Raw genomic sequence first — 16,830 nt, forward strand, 5'->3', positions numbered from 1 at the left:
CAAGCTAGAGCAAATTTGACTGCTTTATGAAGTTAGTTTGTCCTGGATGTCTTCTTTTTCCAACTGTGACAACATTAGCAAGGGCAAGGTGTCAAGCCATGCACAGAGCTACAGTTCAGCAAGTGTTGTACATCATATATGGCTAGAGGGGGTAAACATCCACATCCAAAGGCAAGTGTAGAACTATTATCCCCTTCAGCCTCTTCAGCAGTGGCAATGCAAGGCCAGTCACTACATACCCAGTAATGGCTCTGCAGCAGAGATCTGTACATGCTGTTCTGTCCTTCCCTTCTTAAAGGAAGCCATCAGTTAACAATTTCCCACCTATTCCATTATTTCAATGCATTTTTTGCCAAGTAGTTGAAGGCCTGAATTCAGCATCTGTCTTCATAAGAATGTTTTCTGACTCTGAATCTGTGGTACTTGAAGCCAAGCCACAGCTGCAGCCCAGAAAGGTGCTGAAGCCAGTCCTTAAATGCAACAGTTCTCTCAAAGCCAAGTCCAGGCCCTGTAGGAAGTGGTTCAGTACCTCCTTCCCCAGGTATGGCTTTTGCTGGAGTCTCTGCACGATTTTTCATTTCCCCATAGGCATTGCCCAAAATGCACTGAAACACACCGTTCTGCATATTTTCTGCCAGGAGTCAGTTGCTTTCAGGCACAGCAGTCTGATAGAAAAGGCTACTGTGCAAAGAAAGGCTGCCTTAAAAGAACAAAAAATTTAGCAGATTAGTTCGCACCATCTTATCAGAAAGGACAGGTAAAACAGAAGAAGAATGAGATGTAAGTAGAGACAGTAACTTGTGTTGAGCATGGTGGGTTCCCTGCAAGTAGGCCACCATTGCTACAGCAGTCCCAGACATAAGAGATGGTCGTCTTGTCACGCTCAAAAACCAGGATGACCTGAAAACTTACAGAACACCACATCCCACAACAAACAGCACGCAGTGATGGAATATGGGACATTTCTTCATTATCTTTTTGTAACCTCCCACAAAACAGTGCTCTGGAACTTTCAATTCTGAACTCAACGTAAACAATACGCTCTTAATAGTTTGTGTTCAGAAAGTGAAAGTGCAGGTTGCATGAAAGTCTGAAGATTAAAAATTTCATTCATTTACAATAAACCCATAAATGCATATTACAACCGCCTTGATTTTATAATTTAGGAAACCTGCTCACAAAGTGTTTATTTACAGGTAACGGCTGCTTCTTGAGACTCACTGCTAGAGCATGTTGAAACAGGACGTTCGGGAGTATTTTTATTATAGTGAGGATGCCAATAGTCAAGAAACCACTTCCATGGTTAAGTCTCCCCTCATGAAATTTGTAGGCAACCCAGTAGTATTTCTTCCAAGTACAACACCATCACTTTGTACTGCTCACTGAGTGTAAAAACATGAAGATTTTACAGAATATTAAAATCCTTTTGAATCGCAAAGATGCAGCTAAAAAAAGCTTATCAAATCTATTTTTTTAAAAATTACCAATTTTTACTTTCTTGCAGGCACTGTCCACATACCTTCAATCTCTAAGGGAAATTTTCTTTTGTCTGTGGAAAACGCTGGAAAGGTTTGAGATCCTACTGTTCTTAGCTCCTTTTGTGTCCAAGTGAGGACACAACTCCATGTAAGCTAGAAGCTGAAAACTTGTATTAAAAATGCCTCATAAGTACAATGTACTGAACACTTCATATTTTATTTCAAGTAAAAATAAGTGGAAAGCAAAAATAAATTTCCCCATTTTCATTCCATTACTTCAGTTTTAATCTGCAAATTTTATAGATCTAGATGCATATTTGTCTATGTACACTTTCCTGTTGGCAGCAGGTTGAAATCCAAGACCAATTCTTTTGTGTTGCTTCAAGTCCATTGCTTTGTCAAATTCCATCTTCAGAGCCTGCTGTAACTTCTCCTCCCCTTCCCTGCTCAAAGCCATGTTCTGTTTGTTCGTAGTCACAGAGAGATCTTCCATAGGTGCAGAGCCCTTTTTGAAACCACCCATCAGTCGAAGAAATTTCATCCCTCGCTCAGAACTTTGAAAAGCAGCTGTACTCCACTGGCCAATCTTTGTATCCTGTGAAACACACACATGAGACAAACACTAAAATACCACCACGACTGACAACTTCCAGCTGTGTACCAGCCACCACCACCTGACAGAGCAGGCTGCTGCACGCAGTCATTCACATGCAGCACCTCTTGCAGTGTGTAATTAGACTGCCATAACCCAATGCTAGTGCAGCTTTATTAGCATAGGAATTCACTTAACCTGGAGACAGCATTTAATGCACTTTCAGATTCTTCTTTTCACCTGTCTTTACAAATCTTGACTTTCCTGCCTTCTGCTCAGAGCACCAGACCCTGCACAGATATTTCTCTTACTCTAAGACAATTCTAAGACTCAACCTTTCTCTCACTCTGTTGCCTCGTACAGCAATTTGTGTTTTCAATTTTTCTACTGCCCTTGATTAGGTAGCTTTTGTTTCCCAAGTATTTTGTTGTATTAATGTTAGAGACGGTATTCCATCTGGCTCATGTGCTTTATATAACAAGGGCATTCTCATCCCACTACTTACCAACTTCATTGCAAGGGTGCAGAAATTTTAAGGCATACATTAACCAACAGGACTAAATGTAATGCCCTTAGAACCTCCCCTCCCTTGCAGTTTGACACCCCACAACTTTGCCTTTCACTGTATTCTCTGAACAAATTACTCCTTCAGTTTTGTTTTTGATATTGTTTCCTTTCTGAGACTGTAGATAACATCCAAGTAGAATCAAAATTCAACCATTTGTGTTTGCAAATAACCCAAGACAGAGGGTGCGATTTAAGAAGTTTATGAACTTCTGGCTTAGCTCTGAACATACTTCGTTACATCAGGATCTTTTTGACTCCTGACCACATAGCTCCTACTGTTGCTCATTTCTGACTACTCCCATTTTTTTCTTTATAATTAGGGTGATATTAAATGGAAGAATGTTTGATCATTAATTAAACGTGATTAAACTGATCTGGCTTCATCCCAGGAAAAAAATGCGCATTTAGCAGTATGTTTATGTGAGCCTGAAACCCTTCCAACCAAACAGTTGTAGCTTACATGAAACAGTCGGTTCTTCACCAGACAGCCAACATGACACACAGCATGCTATGCAATATGAAGGCAAGCTGTAGCAGGTGTTCTAAGTTATAAAAACACAGAGCTGGAGTATCTGCCAGTATCACAGGCCAGAATACTGATACTAAAAGAAAGTTATCCATAAAAACAAGGCTAAGCTGCTGTATAAGCCCTGCTCCGTGACACAAATGCAGACATACATAAAGTCTTCCCTTTGGAACAGGAGATGGATATCTGCACAGATGCAGAAATAATCATGGCTTGTCAAACCTTTTTTTTTTTTTTTTTTTTTTTTTTTTTTTTTAAGTGAACTGCTGGCAAGCACTGGACATAGCTTCTGCTGCAGTATTTCTAGCTCTCTCCTTTCGAAGCCCCTCAATTAGTTTTCACAGCTTTTATTCTTTTATGTATTAATAAACAATGACAGACGAACTCCACAGAGCTGGGATCCCCTGCCAAAGAAGTCATTTTCCCCTCACAGACTATCAGATAGCTGCAGTTCAGAACGCAATGCAGTCTTGCTCCTACTCCATAAAACTTACATGACTTGTTTCTGGGATTTGTTGAGGTCCCAGAAAGGCATTTATGGCCTTTGTAATCCTGAGCAACACTTCTGCAAACAACTAAAGAATTCCACATTTTTAGCAAAGCTTTCTCTCCTTCTGAATCTTATTATTCCTGCTGAACACTGCTGCAATAGTAATCTGAGAGGTAAATCTGCCAGCAGGCAGGCTAAGTAGGATGGAAAAACAAAAAATAAAGAACAGTCTTTCAAAGAGGTGGAAAAATGATGTAGAAATTAGGAGGCTATTGGCTGTAGGTACTGCAGGACTGTACTGTCAGTTACCATCCCTCTCACATTTTCATGTGCATCTCCATGTATGAATGTCTGCAAATTCTTCCATATAGCAATTCAGATAAAATTCAATGGTACCTTATGACCATGGCCTAGGATCACTTAAATTTCACAGTAAGTAGCAAATGGCTTTGTAGCAATTCTTTGTATCAAAATCTCCAGAAGAACTAGAGAAAATAGTGCTTTTCAGCACTCATGATGGGAGTCAGACCTCTAAGCAATTCCAAATGATGTTAAGAATTCACTGGTCAGCTCCCAGATTCTCTTGGTATTGCAATTCGTTCCAAAGCATGACTTTAAATTTACAATCAGGAGAGCGCTTGTGCCAAGCCACATTCATGAACCACAAACAGAAAAAAATGCTGTTTTCAGTGCTTTTTTTTTTTCCCCAGGAAGTGGTTCTGGGACATAGTATTTCCATCAGATCAAAGTCTGAATTCATACGTACCATGTTCTCTTTGGGACTGAAAATGTTAGTTTTTCCAGATTCTCTATCAATCTCTTCTTGCAGAGCCTGCCGCCTCGCCTAGCATACAGAGAAAAGCAACACAAGCCACTGTCCTCTGTGTTAAACAACACTTAATTTAATTCACAGTAAGCAGATGAGGGAAGATTAAGACGATTATTTGTCCTCAGTATTTTGCAAGGATAATTAAGAAAGTTGCACGTGATCTTCTTACACACTCCACTTAAGAGCTCTGCATTTTCTTGTGCTATTTTCAATGAACATTCTGTAGTGCCAGATATGTTTAACCTTCTAACTGCAGGTAACAGCTGTGCTGAAACTGCCAGCAGCAATGAGAGGCAAAGGAGCCTGTATTTAACTGAATAAGCTACTTAGAAGGTTCTGACATTAAGTGGAGCTATATATTTTTTACCTAACCCATGAGTACAAAAGCAAATCTTAAGCAAAGGTCTACTTTAGAAAATACTGGCACAGACCAGCAGAAGGCATTCTTTTCATTACAAATCCTACTACACCCTAAAAGCTTTCTTGCTTCAAATTCTGTTTAACTGAGAAAGCATACCTTGTCTATATTAATTTCATCACAGTTTCCTTTTTTTTCCTGCACAACAGTCACATCATCCACATCTTCCTGTAAAACAGGGAAAAACTCGTATGAATATTATAAGCCATTCTTCTTAATTAATTTACACATGAGTAAGCAGAGAAATCACTAAGCAATGAGCAGTATTACTGGGGATCAGAAGAAACAGTCAGATTAAAGCTGGAAATTCCAGCTAAACCTGTACCTTTCTTTGGAGGGATTTTCTCCATCCATTCCAAAAAAAACTTACAAAACATACATTTAAAGTGACATTTTTAATATATATATTATATATATATTTAGCAATAAAGATAAGGGACTTTTTGATTCACACATTAAAATGGACCTGCCAGTATCAGAGGCACATACATACAGTAATATTTGCAGGCAGGAGCACTTCAAATCAAAAGCTATTGCAGAAGTTGAAATTTGTAATTGAAATAAAAATAGTACAGTTAAAAATAAAAAGTTAAACCAGTGGTAACATAATGGCCAATGTGAACGCACGGGGCAGGCCTGAAGCATGCTGACCCCACTACCAGCACCAAAACAAAAACCAGCCAAACAAAAAACACTCAAGAGGCATCTGCTTTCTGCCTGCTCTTGTACTAATGCAGAAGCAATGACAGTCCCCAAAAAGCTTCCAGCCTGGAAAGAGGAGAGGCGTGACACGTACATAAGCTGCCCCTGCAATGGCAGCATCGGCACGTTAGTCCCACATTTGGGAGTGAGGAACAGAGAACTCACAGTGACAGAGCAGGAAGGGACAGGCAGGCTGGCAGGAGCCACAAGCAGCCCCTGACTGTTAATTCTTCCTCAAAGTGCAGCCCTTCAGCACTGCCTGCTCCCACTCTTTCTTTCCCAAATTTGCGCTAAGATTTTTGGGGCACCCACTGTAATAGGGTTAAGTTTTAAGTCCAGGATAGTGGTAAATCCAAGCCATGAGCTTTAGACCAACCTGCAAAATATGGCCAGAGGGAAGATCTATTGATACAGCTAACACAGTAATCCAAGCATGAAATAGCCACAGAACATTAAGACAAGCAAAAGATCTGTAACATACTTCTGCGAGCAGAAGCTGCTGTTTCTTTTTTGAAAACCTTTTTTGAAGGTTTACAGTATTATCTAAAGCCATGAATGATTTACCTAATTTTCCTAAGCTAGCTTTTGTGCGCTGCTTTCACACACAACTACACTGACTATCAAAAATGAGAACGCTGTCTGCAGTAAGAGGAGCTCATGAAAAAAGAAAAAAAACAAAAACAAAAAAACCTTACTTCTTGATGGCCTGGCACTGTCTACTCAGATCTCTCAAAACAAGCAGGAAAGCTGCTGTGACAGGACTTTGCAAACAGCTGTGCTGGGTTCTCTTTTACCTGGTCAGAGGCAGACAGGCAAGGAAAAGCAGTGCACCTTCACATGGGCCAATCTGCAGCATGTTTTGGAGCTGCTGAAGGTCACTGAAAGGCAATAACAAACCCATCCAAGGGTGTGCTCATCTCCCCCACACTGCAGGAAGGGGAGCACATCCACACACAGAGATGGCTTCAAAGAGGTACACCAAGTCCTCTGACACTGGATGTGCATCTGCTCTGTCATCTGACTCTCCCTGGACTCCTTCATGTTACGACACACAAGGCACTGTGTAGCACTTTCGCTCTGCAGCTGAGTGCTTTCTCACAAGGAAGAAAATCCCATATGCATGGTGGTGATGTCCCTGCAAGCAAGAACGACCACCTAAGCACAACGCCTACCACTATGCAGAGAATTTGTTCACTTTCAGAGCTATCTCCTCCTAATGTCAAGAGAAAAACCGAACATAAGATCCCAGCCTGCTCCCAGAAACACCAGTGCAGGCATTCATCCACGTGGCAGAGGGCTGAGCTGGGGATGCTCATCACTGGCACGTTCCCCTCCCCCACATACGTAGACTTGCAGCCCAAAGTGCTTGTGCAAGCTGCTGGTACTCTGATGGACATCTTCCAAAGGAGGGAACAACAACAAGGAATATTTATTGGCAAAATACTTTCAGGAACTGCCTGCTCTATTTTTGTATTTTAACAAAGGAACTGAAAACAGCCTGCATCACAAAGACAGAGGGTCAGCATACAGTGGCCTGAGAAATGCCAGCAGCACACGATTTCACTGGGAGCATAATCAACTCACGCTGACTTTCCCCAGAAATGCCTCTATGTCAGCATACAGCAATGCTGGAGTTAGTTGTGCATGTTTCGTATCAACAGACACATTCACTAATAACCATCCTCTTTCTCCCTCTGGATCATCTCAGCCTTCCCCTTGCTTTAGTTGGCTGTAACAGCATCCAATGGGAAAACAGAAATCTTTGATATTAAGCAGGTATGATTCCACAACAATCACTACTCTCTTTGCTGCAGAAATCTAACAGAGGATGCTTCAAGGCATGATGCAGCACGTGATGCAGTACAGCCCAGAAAATGGTTAAAGACTGAGACACAATTAAATGCAAGGCCGACACGATAGGCCATTTATTCCAGCAGTCTTTGAGCCTAGCAGTAACTAGATGTCCCAATTACCCAGAGTTCTAATTCTTGAGAGCTTCTCTGAAACGCCTTTTTACTGCTGTACAGAGCTGGATACAGGGAAGAGAACCAAAATGTGCCTCACCCTACCCCCGTTCTCCTTAGTAGATCACAGAGGCCTTGCTGTGTTCTCCATGTTCGGTTACCTCTGGTATACAAGTTTACTTATCATCATAAGGCTCATCTCGCCTCCATTTACACATGAGCAGCTGCAGTACTCCAAATAACGTCCAACAGTCCCAAAGAGACTTTACCCTTTGAAAGGTCAAAAGGAAAAAACACTGCAATAGTCTTATTCTTCAAAAGCTTTGAAGAAATCCCCATATTTCAAATATTTTCTCTTTTACATACACCAAGCAGATCTGTTTCCCCTGCTATTCCATCAGGTTCTCCACGCTTGCCTTACCACAGAAATAGCAGTACTCTGACTCTTGAATGAGATTTCCTTTAGCAGTTCCATTTACCTCGAGTTAAAAGTTGCACAGCCCTTGAATCTATTTGTTTTTCGTTTTACATACCTTTCCACCCACCTCACATTAGGAATTTGACTTCCAGTTTTTGACTGGGTTGTTCCCTGATTTTCTATCACAATTTATGCATTGATTGGCTAAAAAATCTCCCGTTTTCTAGCACTACACAGTTCACTACAAGCAGTTTTCCTTGGGGAAAAAATAAATTGTAAGAGTCAGAATGTTACCTACCTGAACTGATTAAATGACATAACATTAAAATGCTGTTTTGTATCATAGTTATGACAGAAGCAAGTGAAAAAGAAGAACATAGGTAACTGTGCACACTAGCATTCTTTCTGCTCTCATACTTGCTGTCAGGTACTTTAGGCATTTTATATTTTCACAGTTGAAACACTAAATGACTACGGCATCAGGCATTAAAAAAACATACTTTCCTGCATTTCACAAACATGACATGCTAAAAATCAATGGATGCTCTGAGCCTGTGTCTGTTTCTTAAAACCCTGAGGAGTCCCCTTACTGACTTAAGTAAGCACAACCCAATGGTCTGAACAGGCAGAGGAGGCTATAAAACAGGGTATGGATGGCCTAAGAGGCCTTCAGCTCTAAAGCAGGAGGGCACCTTATTAACAACTCACCAAGATCTTATCTCCCCCATCTTCTGTTTTGGTCCTTTTCTTTTTGATACTTGCATTTGATCTTGACTCTTCTGCAGAGTCCTCTGGTACTTTTTTCCTCTTCTTGTCAGACAGCATATGACTAGAATTGCATAACACCCTATCACCTGCAGTGTCCCCTGTGACACATTCAGCTGGCTTCACTTTCCTCTCTTTGTTCTTTTTGTTGCTTTCTAGGGGTGTTATTTTTTGGCTTTTAGGTGCACAGTCATTGCTTAAAGAAACTTTTGAAAAAGTTGTTTCCTTATCTTTTTTTATCTTCGTTTTCTTTTTCTTATTGGTTGCTTCATTATTATTCTTGTTTTTCTTCAAGGTTTTTCTCCCAGACAGCTCTTCCTCCTCAGGCTCAACTTCTTGCAATGTAGGAAGATGCTCATCAAGAACTCTCTGACTGTAGCACTGATTATCTTTACACTTTAAGGAGGAAACATCTTTTTTTTTCTTCTTCTTCATCTCTCTGATACTTTCTGGGTTCTCAGTAGCATCCTTTTCCTCTTTATCTGTCAATCTAATTTCTTTTCTCTTCTCTTTTCTGTGCCTTTCTCCAAAGCTGCTTAATGCAATGGAACTATAACAAACTGCAGAAATGTTTTGATTACCTGCTAGTGGCAAAAAGGAGCCAGATTTCTTTTTCTTCCTCTTCTTTCTTCTCATACCCTTCCCATTGTTATGGATAGTATCTGTTCCATGACTTTCACCAGTAATAGATCTTTCTGAAGCGTGCACATTTGTTTCTTTGCAATCTTTTTGAGACTGTTTATATTCACTGTCCTGGATATCTCCTAATGCTAAAGAAAAGGTGTCTTCCTTCTTTTTTTTCTTATTTTGTTCACTATCCAGTTTCAAATTCAAAGTGTTACTTCTCCTGCTTTTTGCTAAAGCAAATTTATTTTCCTGCATATGAGCTGAATAATGATTTGAAAGCTCCACATCACTATTTTGTTTACTTTTCACTGATAAAGAGGCACGACATCGGTCTTTTTTTCTCTTCTTTTTGAACACTTTAGAACATTTTACCTCTGATGCTTCTTGTTCTAAATCCTGATGGCCTTCTACATACAAAAAGTCTTCTGAACATATTTCTTTCGGTAATTCAAAGCGAACCTTCCTCTTTTTGTTTTTCTTCTTCTTCAGATTCAATTGGTCTGAACATTCATCTTCTTTCACACTTTCCTTCTTCTTTACCTTTATTTTTGTCTCAAACCAGTCATCATCCTCCGCTTCAGCGGCAGCCTGAATTCTTTTCTCAGTTTTAATGACAGTCTGGCTACCACTGCTTCTCACTTTTTTCTTTTTCTGTACAGTTTCCTCATGAACATGTTTCCGCTTTTTATTGACTGTCATCCTAAAAAAAAAAAAATAATAATAATAATAAAAAATTTTTTACTGTGCAGCTTCAAGACAGTATTGCAAATTCTGGCCTATCTGGTGTTCCCTTCCTCTGAAACCTGTTCACATCTCTGACTGCAAAACTGGGGAAAACAGCACCAGAGACCATGGATTTTCAGAGATGGAAGAACTAGAAGCATACACTGCACTGAAGTGCAGTCACTGGAGCAGTGAATAAGTTGCCTTATTCTTCCTTTCTAGCAGCTTCAGAGCTCTTACTGTCACAAAAACACCTATCCTCCAAAACTCCTTCCTAGCAAGACATGTACAGAATCACAGAATGGCCTGGATTGCAAAGGAGCACAGTGCTCATCCAGTTCCAACCCCCTGCTGCGTGCAGGTAGCCAACCAGCAGACCAGGCTGCCCAGAGCCACATCCAGCCTGGCCTTGAATGCCTGCAGGGATGGGGCATCCACAGCCTCCTCGGGCAACCTGTGCCAGTGCCTCACCACCCTCTGGGGGAAAAACTTCCTCCTCATATCCAACCTAAACCTCCCCTGTCTGTTTAAAACCACTTCCCCTTGTCCCATCACCATCCCGCCATGTAACTCCTCCCGTTTATACGCTTCCTTCAAGTACTGGAAGGCCACAATGAGGTCTCCCTGGAGCCTTCCCTTCTCCAAGCTAAACAAGCCCCTCAACCATTCTTCAGGAGAGGTGCTCCAGCCCTCTGATCATCTCAGCAGCCTTCCTCTGGACTCTGGATGTAATGTACATACAGTACAGTTTAGGCAGATTTCCACATAAGTAAGAGGCCACACTTAGGCACCCCGGCTTTGTATCCCTTCATCTTCCACGTAACACCCCAGGATCCTTACAAGGCTCATCAGTCCCGGTGCGGAACGGCCCGCTGCCCCTCTGGGTCCGCTGCCTATGAGGAGGAGACAGCAGCGGCCGCGGGGCACCCTTTCGCTAAGGAAACCCTCGCATCCGCTTCGGTTCTCGTCTTTTAACCGACAGCGAATGCACAGAAGGCCCTCCAGCAAGGCCCCGCAGAACGAAAGGCGCTGCCCCCCGCCCCGAGCCTCCGCGGGACCACCGGAAACCTCGCCTCCTCCCGAAGGTACAGATGAGGCCCCGCGCCGGGTGGGACGAGCAGGAGCGGGATTCAGCCCCAACTCTCCGTTTCCCTCATGGACGGCACGAACACAGCCGTGCCCACATACCCACACACAACCGCGGCCGCCCCTTACCTGCCGCGGCCCACGTGCAGCACAGCGCACCGCCCCGGAAGCAGAATGGCTCCGCGACCACCGCCCCGCCCCGCCCCGATCCCCGGTTGCCGTGGCGACGCAGCGCGATATGGCGGCGGGCGGGTCGCGGCCGGGCCTGTGGGAACAGCCGTGCGCAGGTGGGCCCGCCCGGCGCCCTGGCGCCGCGGGGCTGAGCGGCCTTCCCACGGCCCCGTGCCGCAGGGCGGGGCTACGAACGTCGCTTTCGGCCGTCGGTGTGATTCTGCCGTGCTGCCGCGGGGCGGAAGCGCGGGGCGGCGGCCGCGGCTGGGCTGTGGGGAGGTGAGGCGCCGCGGGCGCCCCGGGGCTGCGTCCGTCATGGCGGTGGGCGGGGCCTTGTGAGCTCGGTGCGGCGCTGGGCTCTGAGGGATGGCGGCGACCGCGCTCGTTCTCCTGCTGTGCGGTGACCGCGGCCGCTCGGGGAGCTGTGTCCCACACCGCGGTGCTTTTGATGTACTGCTCTGTAATGCCGTCAGGTATTATATATTCATATATATATTCACATGCAAAGGGCAATTTCTAATGTGGAAAGAAGTTGTTTGGTGCAGTGTGACGGCTGAGGCACTGCAGCGCACGCATGGGGCGATGCGGTGCATCCGTAGCAGATGAGCGGTGTGGCACAGCCCATAACAGAGCAGTGATGCAGTGCAGCCCGTAGCAGAGGAGTGATGTGGTACATCGTGGTTTTAAACTGAGACAGGGGAGGTTTAGGTTGGATGTGAGGAGGAAGTTTTTCCCCCAGAGGGTGGTGAGGCACTGGCACAGGTTGCCCAAGGAGGCTGTGGATGCCCCATCCCTGCAGGCATTCGAGGCCAGGCTGGATGTGGCTCTGTGCAGCCTGGTCTGCTGGTTGGTGACCTGCACACAGCAGGGGGTTGGAACTGGATGAGCACTGTGCTCTTTTTCAACTCAGGCCATGCTATGATTCTTTGATTCTGGGTCCCATAACTTAGGATCACTGACCTTGAGTGCTCTGTCTCTCAGGGCCCTTTGTGTTGCCTGACCCAGGAGGGTTTGGTGTCCCTATCAGATTCATTGCCGTTCTTGGTTATTTTTCTTCCCTTGATTTGCTCTAATTTCAGTGGGTTGTGTACTGCTCCTGCACTGGTGTTTTTGGAAGTGGAGAAGATAGGTCTTAGCATTGTCCTGGGGGCTTGAATGCCCCCAGGGAAACACAGGGGAAGTTGAAAAGCCATGCTGTATACTGGTGAAACCAATGGTTGATAACGTGTGAGCATCTGCATTATAATATTTTAGATTATTATTTTTTGGTCAAAAATATTTTTTCCAACGAGGAGTTGTTTTATAGCTGAAAACCTTGTACTTGACTTAAAATCAGAACAAGAGACTTCAAAATGTTGCCTTTTCTTAGCACATCAGGTTCTGTATTAAACTAATAGTCGTTCTATACTGACTTTATTTTTTCAAACTGGAGTACAGCCTTTCAGAAGGTAATGCTTGGTTAGAATAAAAGTGGTTTTAAAATCTTTCATGTAATTGTTGTACTTTTTTTTTACTCTAAGAGTACGAAGCAGAACAGCATCCATTTCCAGACATCCCTGAATCAGCGCAGAAATCTGTAAGTATAGTTCAAGTACCAAATCTTCATAAGGTATCGTGTTTTAAATAACAGAATAGGAAAATTAGGTATCCGCAGAGTAGGGTCATTCATAAAGTGTAAACAGAACTACATTTTGTAACCAACTTCTGTGAATCAAGAAATGCAATATTCCAAATCATGGCTTTTGTCGAAAGCAACTTGGGGAGTGCTGTCCTAAAATTAGATGGCAGCTGTGTTTTGTGTGCACAGCCTGCTGCCTTTTGTCTTCAGCTGTCAGCTTTGCAGGGGGGAGGCAGAAGTGTGCAGGGATCTCCTGCTGCTGCTGGTGCAAGCAGACCCAGCATTGATGTGTAAAACAGAGGGAGCAAGCACTGCCAAGGAGTTATGCCTCAGTTTCACGTTTGTGGTAGGTCACATAGATGTGACCATCGAAGTCAGAGGAATTAAACCCAATCACAGCTGCCCAGAGTCTACTTTTGACCAGGTAAATTCAGTCTAGGAAAACTAGTTTGGCAGACAGAAGCAGTACACAAGAACAAACCCTTTTAACTCTTTTTCCCCAGCAGTTCTACAAGCAGCAAAACTAATTATTTTAATAATTACAGAGTTAACTTTCATTTAAAATAGGCGTCTTCTTATTACGCTGTATTTAGGTTACTTTCTTCAAGGCCTTCTGGTTCAAATTGTTTGACATATAGTAAGTTTAGGCCTTTACATAGTATATCATGTTTCCTTAAGTAAAACTAGCTTCATTACAGGACATTGTTGAAATTGAATTGTGTACTCTGCTTAGGACATTCATGAGTTTAGGCATTATATATTGACATATCTGAGCATTTAATGCCAGAATGTAATAGTGTACCTTTTTATGTTGATGTGTACTTTTTATAATTTCCTGAAGTATCATTTTATGTATCTTGCAAACATCACTGCAGTCATTGCATATGATATTGCGTCACTGACTTGCAATATTGTATATTGTATGCGTGGTGGCCTGGCTCCACTGCTTGCTCTTCAGCAACTCGTAAATCCAGCTGAATTTCAAAGGGAAACTGTTGAGATGACATCTTTTTCACAGCATGTTTTCATACCAAATATGGTGAAGTGCATTCTTGCATATGTAATGGGAGGTATTTGGATTTCTGTAAGAGATGTAGTTCACAATCTGCTAAAGGTACTCTCCTGGCTCACTGTAACAATTCTTGTACTTCTAAATACATAAGTAAAATTGTGGACTGCTTTTTTTTTTTTGTGGTAACTGTAATTGTTCCTGTATGAAGAAACTTAAGATTGCCATTTACACTTGTTTTGAACTTATTTACTTGTGCTTTGTTTCCTTTAGAACTTCTGAGCAAGACAGAATATATAAGCTTCTGAGTGGAAGAATACTTAGTCAGAAAACATTCCCAATTTTAATTTTCAAAAAATTATTATTTTTTTAGAATGACTAAAATATTTTTTAAATTATGATATCTTGCCACCTTCTTTTAAAAACAATCACATGCCTTCTCCAAGCTTTGAATGTTTTCATTCAGTGGAAACTGTAAAAAATTTAAAGTGAAATTGTTTGTTTTTGAAGTGTGCAGAAAATATGGAACTAATTTAATATTTGTTTTAGAAAATTAGAATTTCTTTGTTTTTTTTGTTTTTTTTTTTTAACTGACTGACCTTACAGCAGTGTACCTGCTGAATTGGTTTCTACATTTCTTTCAGTTTGATTGGGATATTTATGTGGGTTCCGTTTATCTTAAACAGATGAGTTGGGAAGCAGGAATGTTGCAGCCATTCTGTACAGAACAGTTTTACTCATCCCCTGCAGCTGATGCAGTTGTCCAACAGTTGCTTCCCACACCTGAGGCAGCCCCCCTTCCAGAAGCACCTGATCCAAAAACGTGTAAGTAGGGCTATATTACCTTGTATCCTCCTGTGAATATTTTTCTCTAGTTTGGCAGGAGTTTGTCACTGGCTGCAGTTCATTACAGAATCACAATATCATTAAAATTGGAAAAGACGTCTAAGACCATCAAATCCCACCATCCAGCTACCACCAATATTGCCCACTAAACTGTGTCTCTGAGTACCACATCTCCACAGTTCTTGAACCCCTCCAGGGATGGTACTCCACCACCTCCCCAGGCAGCCTGTGCCAGTGCCTGGCCAGTCTTTTAGAGAAGAAATGTTTCCTAATATTGAACCTGAACCTCCTCCAGTGAAACTTGAGGCCATTCCCTCTTGTCTTATCACTGGTACTGGGGGGAACTTGCACCTCACCACAACCTCCTTTCAGGGAGTTGTAGAGAGCAATAAGGTCAGCCCTGAAATTTCTCTGCTCCCAGCTGAACAATCCCAGTGTGCTCCAGACCCCTCACAGCTCCACTGCCCTTCTTTGGACATACTCCAGAGCCTTGTTGTCTTTCTTGTAGTGAGGGGTTCAGAACTGAACACAGCACTTGAGGTGCTGCATTACCACTGCTGAGTAGGAGGGATGATCCCAGTCCTGCTGGCAACACGGTGTCTGATACAAGTCAGGATGCTGCTAACGTCAGTCACGTGGGCACACTGCTGTCTCATGTTCAGCTGGCTGTTGACCAGCATCCTCAGATCCTTTTCTGCTGCACAGATTTCCAGCCACTGTGCCCCACATATTCCATAGGGTTGTTGTGACTGTTTTTCAGAACACTGTGCTTGGTCTTCTTGGTTTTCATACGCTTGGCCTTAGCCCATTGATGCAGCCTGTCTAGATCCCTCTGTAAGGCCTTCCTACTCTCAGGCAGATCAACACTTCCCCCAGACTGGTGTCATCTGCAAACTTAATGAGGACACACTCAATGCCGTCATCCAGATCATCAATAATGATATTAAACAGGAGAGGCCTGAATACCAACCCCTGGGAGCACTGCTCGTGACCCATTGCCAGCTGGATGTAACTCCATCCACCAGCACTCTGGGCCGAGTCCTCCTGCTAGTTTTTTTACCCAGCAGAGATCATACCTGCCAGACCACGGGCTGTACCTTCTGCAGGAGAGTACTGTGGGAGATGGCTTTGCTGAAGTCCAAGTAGACAACAACGACGGCTTTTCCCTCATCAACCAGGCAGGTCACCTGGTCACAGAAGGGGAAGAGGTTAGTCAAAGTGCTAACAGTTCAAAAGCATTGAAAAAAAAAGCACCTAACAGCTGAAGTGCTAACAGTTACATCACCTTTTCTGAAGTGGAACTTACTTTGGTCTGTGTGCAGGAGCCAGCTTGGCCTCTTCGTCAGGTGAAGGGAGCTTGAATATATATGCATTAGGAATTGTTAGTAGTGTCTAGCCATTATAGTATTCTACTATCTTCTGAATTATTTGACCAGTTAGATCAGAGAGGGAAAAGTATTTCTGCTTCTAAATTAATAATGCAAAATTAGGATCTGCAGACTAGGCAGATGATTAAAACTGCTTTCAAAATATTGTTTTACTCAAGTGATTACAAATCAGAGTGGAAATTACTCTCGAGTTTTGTTATTTTGTTTTTATCAGTTTCTATAACATTTCTACCAATTTACAAATAATGGTATGTTTTTAGTGTTTCAGCTGTGTGTTGCTAGAAGAGGAAGTATCTGTGACTTCATCCTTATCAAACACACTAAAACTAGAATACATACTGCATGGCAGGTAGTCTGGCTTTAAATTGAGGGCAGCACTTCAGTCAGTAAGTCATCCCTGCTTCTCAGAGATTTTGACAGCTTCTGGTTTGTTTACCATTCCAAGAGTAGGGCTCTTGCAGCTACATATGGGGTCATGCTCCTTGTTCCCACAAGGAGCCCAGTGAGCGTGAGTTCCTGCATGTATGGTATGGTGTCCTCATTAAAGGAGGCAGAAGGCTCCTTCACCTTAACCAGTTTATAAGTTGGTGGTGAAAGATCCTGTTGGAGGAGA

General features: G+C 42.9%; 2 protein-coding genes across 6 annotated transcripts in view; one reads left to right on the forward strand and one right to left on the reverse strand.

Annotated features, from left to right (window-relative positions):
- Positions 1 to 1,149: 1,149 nt before the first annotated feature.
- On the reverse strand, positions 1,150 to 11,432 carry KNOP1 (lysine rich nucleolar protein 1). Of its 4 annotated transcripts, none has more exons than XM_052679806.1 (5): positions 11,315 to 11,432; positions 8,693 to 10,076; positions 5,000 to 5,068; positions 4,420 to 4,497; positions 1,677 to 2,073 (listed from the first exon to the last, which is right to left on the reverse strand). In XM_052679806.1, exons 2-5 carry the CDS (start codon positions 10,073 to 10,075, stop codon positions 1,762 to 1,764), a joined length of 1,842 nt encoding a protein of 613 aa, XP_052535766.1. In that variant the 5' UTR covers position 10,076; positions 11,315 to 11,432; the 3' UTR covers positions 1,677 to 1,761. The 4 variants fall into 4 exon arrangements, with proteins under 4 accessions (XP_052535768.1, XP_052535766.1, XP_052535765.1 ...); XM_052679805.1 differs by lacking the exon at positions 11,315 to 11,432 and adding an exon at positions 10,940 to 11,074; XM_052679808.1 differs by lacking the exons at positions 4,420 to 4,497; positions 11,315 to 11,432 and adding an exon at positions 10,940 to 11,074 and having other exon boundaries at positions 1,150 to 2,073.
- Positions 11,320 to 16,830, forward strand: part of IQCK (IQ motif containing K) — a 53,269-nt gene continuing 47,758 nt past the window's right edge. The window contains exons 1-3 of one of the 2 annotated variants that reach the window (XM_052679837.1): positions 11,320 to 11,472; positions 12,877 to 12,932; positions 14,670 to 14,808. In XM_052679837.1, coding sequence (XP_052535797.1) covers positions 11,424 to 11,472; positions 12,877 to 12,932; positions 14,670 to 14,808 — 244 coding nt within the window. In that variant the 5' untranslated portion in view covers positions 11,320 to 11,423. Of the gene's footprint in view, positions 11,473 to 11,659; positions 11,830 to 12,876; positions 12,933 to 14,669; positions 14,809 to 16,830 lie in introns of those variants that run through there. The other variant, XM_052679839.1, reaches the window with a different exon arrangement.

Source organism: Tympanuchus pallidicinctus, unplaced genomic scaffold (assembly GCF_026119805.1).
Source record: "Tympanuchus pallidicinctus isolate F22 unplaced genomic scaffold, pur_lepc_1.0 scaffold18, whole genome shotgun sequence".
In the NCBI taxonomy this organism is placed as follows: domain Eukaryota; kingdom Metazoa; phylum Chordata; class Aves; order Galliformes; family Phasianidae; genus Tympanuchus; species Tympanuchus pallidicinctus.